The sequence below is a fragment of the Hakea prostrata genome, chromosome 1 (assembly GCF_041222555.1).
Source record: "Hakea prostrata isolate BN-2017 chromosome 1, UWA_Hpros_2, whole genome shotgun sequence".
In the NCBI taxonomy this organism is placed as follows: domain Eukaryota; kingdom Viridiplantae; phylum Streptophyta; class Magnoliopsida; order Proteales; family Proteaceae; genus Hakea; species Hakea prostrata.
Window position 1 is genome coordinate 10,088,663 of NC_142600.1, and position 10,345 is coordinate 10,099,007.

Below are 10,345 nucleotides of genomic sequence, written 5' to 3' on the forward strand. Positions count from 1 at the left end.
CCTTGGTTTGCATGGAAAAACACCACTGCCTTTTTCCCTTTTTGGCACCTCAAAACTCCTTGGCTCACAAAGTGGCCATGACAATTATGAATCTATGATTGCTTCTTGAACCACCCCCACCAACATCCCCTCCCCCCAAAAAAAACACTAATATGTTCTTTCTTCACAAGGATACTAAAGAAATAAAATAAAGATAGACTGAATGTGAAGTCATACCTTGATGCAAAAGCAACCTCACTATCGCTATCAACTTTGCAGATTTGATAAACAGCAGTGAAAACCAGCCTCAACACCCCTTCTTCCGCCAGATTAAGATCCACAAGCATTTCCAAAGATCTGTTTCATCAGAATGATATCAGCTAAAATCAACTTCTAGCATTCTAGTGTTTAGAATAATATAAATTTATAGCCCAGCCAAACATTTCCTACTTATCCAATTATATAAGATGCCAGAACCAGCATGGCCCTCAAGTTCTCTATAAGCATATAGCAAGGAACATAGGAGATCATAAAGCATAAAATCAGGGATGTCAATTGCATACTGAAGGGCATGGACAACCATGATATGTGGCAACTCTAGCATCCTAGGTGGTTTCTGAGGATCATATTGTTGGACTTCCTTTAAATCAGAAACAGAAGGAATACAACCAGTACTCAAAGAAAGGAGAGACATCGCCAAAAGAACTAAAAGTAGCATCCCTTCCTCACAATTATAAATGTTAAAAGTACAATAAAGAAAAGGCTTAATGCACCCACATAATCAACACCCCCCCCCCCCCAAAAAAAAAAAGAGAGAGAGAGTAGATATCAAACTGAGTAAAAAATAAAAAAGATAGCAATTGTAGCCAGCACAACAGGCTACTGCATTTGGCAAGATCCAGGGAGGGTCAGATGTATGCAGCCAAATGCCTGTTCCGGAGAAGTTTTCCCACCCTCCCCCCTCTTCCAGGGAAAAGAAAAAGTAAAGCCCAAGAAAATAAATAAATCTTTCTTGCCTTAAAAATCCCCTCCGCATCTCCAGTCAAATGCATATTCTCCCCCTTCTGCCCAATTCCATTGTGTGTTAACTAAATGGTAACCCAATCTTTAATTCCCACCTCAATAGAGTATCAAAAGTTTGATTCTTAAAAAGTGTACTATTTTCTGGAGACTAGACTAGATTTGAACCACATGGAAGAAATATGCCAAACTTAAGGCCCTGCCTCAATCGCTTGGTCCCATGACAACTCTTCCCTTTGTATCTGCAGTGCTGCATATATTTACCTTTTAGGTCTAACATTACACAATAAAGAGGTGCTTCATTTTTATTTTTTATGTGACAGAAGTCCTTTCAAACTAAACTTAGACATGTAATTATAAAGATTTTACCCAAGCTTGGCAAAACTGCCAGTTCAGTAAATCATGGTAACAAAAACTGGCCAATACAAACCAAAATAACATCTTTTAGATCTTTATCAGCTGGAACCAATCCTATCTATCACTATAAGCCTATCTGGAACCAATACTATCTATCACTATCAGCCTATCCACCAAAGTAACCCAGAATCTGTTGATTGACATGATCAAAACTGATCAAGATTGGCGTAGCTTGGAAAGAATACAGATCCTGACCCAATATGCAAGCACATAGGCTGACAAGCACTTGGTTTTGCCTTGCCAAAATTTTCTTTCTCTGGGAGGAGAATCAAGTGCACTGTAGGGTAAAATTTTGTGTTTCTGCTTTTTAACTTTGTTATTTTCTTTGTCATCTTAGTCATTTGGCGCTTTTAACAAATTTCCTTTTACATGTAATCAGAGTAGAAAGAAAAAGCAACAGCATTCGTTCCTAAATTAAATAAAAATCAAACAACAACAAAGTAAAGAACATGCAAAACCAACCAATGCCCTATCCATTGCTACCAAACTAGTGTTAAATGATTAAATCCCATTCAATACATTGCGCACAACAACAGTGTACTACCCTCTTCTCCAGTGACCACTTTCACTTCCCAACACATGAATAGATGCACAAAATAGGGTAAGAGTTCATATAATGTAAGGGTAGTTTGGGAACTAATCATATAACTAGTTGCCTTATTATGTACTGCTGTTTTTGCCTGTATATAATATCTTACTTTCTCATTGGTGAAGTAACACTGATGTATTGGAGATTCACTCCACACACAACATTCCACCATTTCTATCTTCTTCTCCTTACCTTCTCTATCTTCTTCTTCCTCAACATTTCCTCCCCCACACATTTTGCTGGCCTTTTCATTCAATAACTTCCAACTAAATAGAGTATATCAAAAAGAAAATGACCCCTTTCCTGATTTGGAGGCACATAGCTCCATGAGTCTGAGAATAAGTGTTCAGAGAAAGTTTGTGAATTTAATGAGCAAGAACTTTCAACCAGATAGCATACATGAGAACAGACAGTCATTTTCTATGATGTTTAGGCACAAGTGACCTTTTAAATCTCACATGACCCAATGACAAGAGGGTAACATGTTAAACGGATGCTTACTGCTCTATCTCATCTGGTTTCAAGAAATCCAATGCCAATTGCAGACGACGCAAACGAGAAATTCTCAAATCCCATCCTGAAACAAATACAACACCAGACCGGGTTCATTACTCATACAAGGGGAAAATGTACAAAAGATGCCAAACTGTCTTTAACCAACAAAATATGACAGAGAAGCTAGTTTCACAACAAGCCCATCTCTTCATTGTGGATAGTCACTAAACTAAAGCTCAATTAATATCAAATTTAAATCCAATGATGAAATATCTAACTTTAGCTTTTATAATTCAAGGCATAACCTAATGAATCTCAAACTAAGGCAACATTAGCCCCTTGAATTCATCCGGAAATGCAATCGCATTTTAAAAACATTTTACATGCATGCGAAGAAATTACTTCAAGGCCCAAACAGTGAAACGAATGTCTGGAATAAAGAATCCCAACGAAAAGGAGGGGAAGGGGAGTGCTCTATGATGATATTACGCAGGGGTATTGCCAAATAGATGAGCCTTCCACAAATGCCATCTCAAAGATAGCACATCTTAAAATGCTGACCTAAATCCATCAACAAAAGGGGTCACAATTAAGTATGAATCGTGACAGCTCAAGCTTTGAACATTGCATAAGTGAGGAGGAGGTTGGAGTTGTTTGTATTGTGTTCAGCTTGTTTTCAGTGTAGAGAGAGTTATTTCCTTCCCAATCACTACATCTGTATAAAGAAACATCATAGCAGATGAGGAATTTCAGTCTAACACAGGAGAAGGGAAAATAGGCTTCAGGGAGCAGATTACGTCTCTTCAATTAATAGAAGAAATTTCACGACTAGGGCTGGGCTTTGGTGCAATGGTTGGTGGACCTCAGTTGTAGCCTGTTAGAAGAAATTTCAAGACTAGGACTGGGCTTTGGTGCAATGGTTGGTGGACCACAGTTGTAGCCTGAGGTCAAAGCCTCATACAGTCTCTCAGAAAAAGTTTCTGGGGTAAGATGGCACAGGAAAATTGCACCCCCCCCCCCCAAGAGAACTCTACTTGTGCAGAAGCCTTTGGCAATGGGCTCACCCTTTTATTTTAGCAGGAATTTCAAGACTGCACAGAAGAGAAACATAGATCTCTATCTCTGATCAGGTTTGAAAAAGGAAAAGAAAAGATTCATGTCGTTACCATTTATGCCATAAGGGAAACAAAGGAAAAGAGAATAATGCTTTTCAGTGAGACATGGGTGATCAAATCAAAAGTGAAGAAATCATGTTTCAATTTCAATCATGAATTGGGGTTTTGATCGTTGACAGAAAACAAAAATGTTTTGGTGATCAAGGCTGTAACCATTGTAATCTGTTGTACGGAAATAAATTATTCCGACACTACTAATTTGAATGCAAGTAGAAGAACAGTATAACCTAATGGGAAAAAGAAAGGGAAGGAAGAAAAGCATGGTTTCTTCAATTAAGTAAGGATTCCAAGTTGCACATTTAGTCCACGTTGCATGAGGAATCGAGGATATCCAGCATATGCAAACCAACAGATAGTTATGTCTGATGCAAATCAATTGAAATTAACTACTAGGTGAAGACTTCACAACTCTAGTTGTTTAGCCCTACCATTTGGGCCATAGGGAGATTTAAACACCATAAGACATTGGTCACTTGGTACCATCAAGCAGAACACTAGTTTGTTTATGTAAACATTTTGGTCATCATGTCTTTTCTGATATCGGAGTATTGTGTTCAAGTAGTTCACATTGTTAGCTTTCAGATGAACAGACAGGTGATTTATTCCTCCAGCTGGTCAAAAACCCAAAACTCCATGCATCATACTCAAAGATCATAACATAAAGCCAGCAAGCCATAATCCTGAGGTATGATTCTACAAGCAAATCCAAGCCCGTCTGTATGTGAAACATGAGAGCACTCCCATGGCCACTAAATTATTCTTCAGGCTAGATAAAATGAAAAAGCAAGACTTCAAAGTCCAAGAAAACTAAAGCTCAATGTTCATACAATCACCCTGAGTTGGATTCTCTCACCGTTTTCCACACACAAGTGATCTGCCTCTTCAGGACCTTCATACAAAAGAACTCTATCCAAAATTTCAACTCTCCAAGGTGGCCAGTGATCCTTACATTCTTTTCCTGTTAAAAAGCATTCAGTCTGATATTCAGAACCCAAATTGACACTTGGTTGCCAGTATAGAGAATATTGCACAGGAAGGACACTCGAGGAGACTGAAATAGACGGAAGAACAATGGATAGACCACCCTTTGTCACCAAATAGAGAGATCCTTCGAAGGAACAGCCAACAGCTTCCGCAACAAAGGCCTCTTCCATCCCAAGTACATTAGAATTTTTGCATAGAGAATTCAAGATTCTGTCATCCTGAACAGGTGTTGCAACCTGTAAATGAGTATGAAGAAGTTTAAAAGCCCTTTCACCCTCAGTGGAGAAATTCTTGACAAGCCGAGTGAACCCAAAGGGAGTAAAACAAATGGAATCATCTTTATTAAATCTATGCATAGGGAGAAAAATTCTTCGCATTGGAGTCAATGGCAGCTCATAACTGGTTTCCTGACCCTTTGATTGTGAAGCACCACAGAAACCACTCAAATAGAAATCTTCCCATCTATCTCCCTCAAAGCGCAATCTTTTCCTTTTCAGTCCGTGGTAAGGCAAGAGATTAGAAAGCATCCTCTGAGAACCTATTTGAGAACCTCCGATTCCCCAGCCAATCAATACCTCAAAACCAAAACGCTGATAATGGGGAAGCAGTTCATTAAAGGAATAATACTTGCTTGAAACATGGTCAGCAGCACAAATTAGATAGACCACACCACACTCATCTATAGCAGCCAACAGGGATGAATTAGAAGCAACCATCAACCTCTGAAATTTTCTTTTATGGCACAAGTAACCCTCAATTTCTAAATCCATCATATTTTGAACTTTTCCATCTGGTCCAGATTGCACAGCAACACCTCCTGATGCCATATCAACGCCTACGGACGACAGGTCTGACCTTGAGGTGAGTCCACAAATCCGCAAAATATCAAGGCATGTCACAAATTCTCCAGTAGTTGCATCATAAACAAAAATTAAACCACAATCATTCAGACACACAAGAAGATTATCACTAAACTGAAAGTCTGTCCACTTAAATTCCAGATCCAAATTGAGAAATGTATCTGGAAGCTTCACCGAGCAAACCCATTGTATTCCCCACTGAAATATCTTACCAACTACCACTACACTCTTGCTCCAGCTTCTAGCTTTTGTTTCACACGTATTTTTTAGAATAGGATCTGACAAAGCCAGAGATAACCCAATTAAGCGGTGTGAAGAGCATGAGAACACTCTGTTACATTTATAGAAACCACAGCCTTCCATGCTTATTGTTTGGGGCGAATCATCAGAATTCTCCATTAGGTTAACCGAACTAGAATCTGAATATGCTGCTGTATCAGCCACTGGATCTGTTGCATCACCCCCATTTTCCTTTACTGCTGACAGATCATTGCCATGAGAAAGGAAGTCCAAGAATACTGAGGAACTATCAAAAATGTTAAATGAAATAATTTCTGCACAACAAGGAAGAGATGGCTTTGAAGGGAACCTGGTGCAAAAGTTACCATCAGACTCAATAGTCTCAACTTTGGTGAAGAACGTGCGCAACCATCTTTTCGATGTAAAGCATTTTGCAGAAAATGTATCATTCTTAGCTTCTGCACAAACTCCATTCCTATCTTCTTCAACAGGACGACCAGAATATAAGTTGGACTGCTCCTCTGTCTTCATATTAGAAACCAATGCAGCAGAAGGCCCCCATTCTACCCACCTTCCAGGTACAATCACATCTTCAGACAATGTACTGGTCAATTCAGCAATCTTATGTGAATGGCAAAAGGCATGGACAGTAACACCATGGTTGCCAGACACAAAAAGAAGCTCTCTGAAAGAAGCATCTTTGTGCTGATTATAAGCGTCCCCACAGTGACCCCAAGCTAGTGACTTTACATCACAAACAACAGGGTATTGTTCAGATCTTGCAGAATTACTTTCATTAGAATAAGCTCCATCTGTAACAGGTTCTACAGACCCAGATGTGCATGGAATATTATCTACTGAACCTGATCTTTCACATGCTGCAGAAAAAGAAGCTAAGGAACTGGAACTCTGGTGACCTTCCAAATGATATCTACAGTGGTCATTTCTCTTCTTACAGCCTCCTGTTGTGGATGCAAAAATATAATAAAAGGTTGACCTAAGTAAATGCAAGGAGCTAAAAAATAAGCAAACAGGGTGAACATGATGGAATACTAGTCATCCAAAAAACAAAATGGAAAATTACCAGCAATCAAAGGAAGAATTAAAGCTTCAGACTGGTATGAATGCAAAAGCAACAGCTCCCTTGTTGGAGACATAAAAGCGTCACGATATTCTGATGGATCTAGTTGGACTTCAGATGGATCCCATTTCTGCAATTGCAACACAGCTAGACCTTCCCCAGCCTCACCAAAAGGAAAAACCATTCTGATCCTACAAGAGATAAATAAATAAAGGAAACAAAAAAATTATTAAGATCAACCAGGAGACCTTGGGGGGGGGGGGGAGCAATTGGATAGTGGTAAAAAGAAGCCTAGGTATAAGCATTTGACACATTGTAAAAAGCAATCAAAATTGATAAGATGCCAGGATTAATGACAAACATCTTGAAGAAAATGAACAAGATTCTTCCAATATGGACAAAGTAGTCTGGCTGAACCTTCACTACCTCTCCCACATACATTATATACCCCCTCCAACCCTCATGAGGTTTAAAGCCCACATCCCTCACCACTCCTTCACTTTTTGGAGAACCTTAAACCTCTGACTCCCACCATTTCTCTTTAATTGCCACATAGCCAACATGCATGTCTCCATTCCTGCACCCACTACTGGAATGGCAAGGAGGACAATCATCAGTTCCTTTTTTCTCATCCCCTTACCTGCTCCATCTGGCACAAAGTAGTAGCTTCCACTTGGCCCCATGGTAAACACCCCCACCCTTTGATCACAAATCACTGTGGCAGCTCTCCAGCTCCTCAGGTTCCGCTATTTGTGACACTATTGGTAGATTTGTATTTGGTGCTTCTTTTTCTTAGGTTTAGCTAGAGATAAATCTTGGAAGATCAACTACCAAATCGCATAATCTTGACCACATTTGGAAGGCAATCTCTTACAACGTGAGCTCTATGATCTCTTTGATACCCTGAAACCTTTCATGAAGTCCCCAAGGAAGAGGTTTATTGTTGCTATCTCAAGTTCATATGTTTCCCTTTTGTTAGGCTCTGTCTTAACCTTCCTCTCCGGCTCTCCCTCCCTGCACAAACCCCTCTTTTGTGGTTTTGATATCTAATTTTTTGTATTGACCCAGAACTTTTCAAAGTATCAATCTTAGTTGTTTGAGAACATAATCAAACAATCTAAACCACAAACACCCCAGCTGGTGTAGGTTACAAATCCTATATCATATGGACAGTTGACAAGCTGCCCCATCCCTTACACATAGGCACAGAGAGAGTGTGTGTGAATGAGAAAACATTTCATATTTCATGAATTTCAAAGTCTTCACCACAGATCACATCATAAGGAACGTGACCTAAAAGAAGGATTTGGACATAATATTGGAGATACAAGAAATCAAGATTGCAGACCAACCATTATTGTGCCTGTCAGGTGGAAACAACATAAAACGCATATGAATAAATCATAAAACACCAAAATAAAGTATGCCAAATATTTCCATGCTTTGCAATAAAATTCAATACCTTCTGCAGAAAAACTTTCACAGAGCTACTGATTATGGAAAATAATCTCCTTGCACACTCAATAGTTGAAACCAGATGGACAAAGTAGACAGCAGTCCCTCTCGTTCAAAAAAGAAAGGTAACTGATCCATCAACAAGGTAAGAACAACAAACATGATCATTTTCCAGATTAGTATCATTACATGCACCAAAGATGGCTACCAGAAACAGATTAACAGAAGTAATATAACATTGGAAAAGCAAATAATTTTTTCTTGCCACATGTTTCTTCATCAATGGAGTCCTCTCATCACTGATCCCCTTATAGTAATACCCCTTTCCTTGGCCCTTCCTTTGCCATGAGCGAAGGGAAACAAAGTACAATTTTTCATGTTCTAGCAGACTCTTAATAGAGCATAAATTTGTCTAAGTAACACGAGAAGAGACAAGAAAATTAATATTTCAAGAATCAATTTCTTTAATTCAAGGCAGATATTGAGAGATGGTTTGATATTCATTAACGCTAAATTCCAGCAAATGTGTTAACAAGCTTCCCAAACAAAATAACTCCAGTGATGACTCAAATTTGTAAATATTTAATTTAATAAATGTCGAGAGGATGAGTAACCACCACCACTGGTCGCTTAACTATAGTTCTTATTTCTTCTGCTACTGGACTACCTCGCGTCTTTTCAAATTGAACGCCGACCAAATGCACAGGATCTCCTGTCCTTAATCTTTTGGAATGCTAAAATCATTTCCATGCCATAACCATAGTTGAAGACCGATACAGTTTCCAGAATAGAAATTTGCTTTGTTAAAGATTCGTCATTCAAGCGACTGTTCTGAACGATTTGAAGCCAATCCTACTCGTTGAACTTCTACAAAATTTAATATCCAACAGAAACGCGGGGAGAGGGAGGGACAGTTTGCAGGCGAATTAAAATATATAAGAATCTTACCTGCAATTTACAGCTAGACAGAAACTAAACGAGATGCTTCTCCGAAAATACTAAGCCGATGTCCGAGCATTTAATCGGAAAAACTACATGAGTCAAGAATGGAACACTAATTTTGACATGAAATAATCTATCAAATACCGCAACCTGGAATAAGATCACAAAAGTAATTACAAATTAAAAAGGTTGAATCACATACCGATAAAGAAACCTAAATAAGAGCGGTCAAAAATCTGAAAATGAATCCAAAAGTTCGATCACCGGAACATATGATGAAGGACAATAGCTATGAGACTTGGAAAGTAGAGCTGGAATTGAGCGATCTGAAGAGGAGCCGCCTCTGGAGAATTATCGCTGTGAAGTACTGCAAAATCTCTTTCTATCACTCCATTTTGTTTTCTTCGATTACCGCCTTTTTATACCCATCTGGCTGTCTTTGCTCTTTTGAAATGAGAAGGCGAAAAGTTTTCGGGTTTGAGTTCTCTACTTATAAATCGTCGCTCAAACAGGCTAACAGAGTAACAGCCCAGACGAGTAGATGACTGAGAATCAGAGATTCATTAATACCGTGAAATTACAGTTTGGCACTCATCTTTTTTATTATTTCTTTTCTTTATTTCTTTTTCTTTTTTTCTTTTTTTCTTTTTTTTTTGGGGACAATTCACTGGCTTCCGCAAAGGTAGGTTTTGCATATCGTATCGGGTAAATCGCCAATAAAATCGATACTCATCTGTACCAATTCCGATATTGTATTGTTTTTTTGTCAACGATATTCATTCTAATAGTGTATACAAAACCATGTATTTATCATTAATCTGAATCTAATATTTAAATTAACGCGTGCCGTTAAATGTGAGGATCCACTTACATTTTAATTAAAAGAGTTTTTTACAAGTCATCCACTACACTGGGATGAAATTTGGGGGTTTTTCACTCTAGTGGCAAATATTACATGTGACCCTCTTGAATATTACAAATTACCTATAGTTAGGAATCATAGCTTGGTTTTGTTTTAAGTCATTTAAAATTTGAAACTCAAATGACTGAATTACCCTCTCATATCTAACCTTTACGTGATTCACCTTTTGTTTTTACATTCAGCCAA

At 38.5% G+C, this 10,345-nt stretch overlaps 1 protein-coding gene across 5 annotated transcripts in view; it reads right to left on the minus strand.

Annotated features, from left to right (window-relative positions):
- LOC149027353 (spatacsin carboxy-terminus protein) overlaps window positions 1-9,769 on the minus strand; it is a 60,885-nt gene extending 51,116 nt beyond the window's left edge. The window contains exons 1-7 of one of the 5 annotated variants that reach the window (XM_089161997.1): window positions 9,502-9,769; window positions 9,244-9,387; window positions 8,303-8,424; window positions 6,844-7,031; window positions 4,529-6,721; window positions 2,507-2,582; window positions 217-336 (exon numbers count right to left, since the gene is read on the minus strand). In XM_089161997.1, coding sequence (XP_089018123.1) covers window positions 217-336; window positions 2,507-2,582; window positions 4,529-6,721; window positions 6,844-7,024 — 2,570 coding nt within the window. In that variant the 5' untranslated portion in view covers window positions 7,025-7,031; window positions 8,303-8,424; window positions 9,244-9,387; window positions 9,502-9,769. Of the gene's footprint in view, window positions 1-216; window positions 337-2,506; window positions 2,583-4,528; window positions 6,722-6,843; window positions 7,032-8,302; window positions 8,425-9,243; window positions 9,388-9,439 lie in introns of all 5 variants that reach the window. The other 4 variants (XM_089162004.1, XM_089162018.1, XM_089162012.1 and 1 more) reach the window with 4 other exon arrangements.
- Window positions 9,770-10,345: the final 576 nt, after the last annotated feature.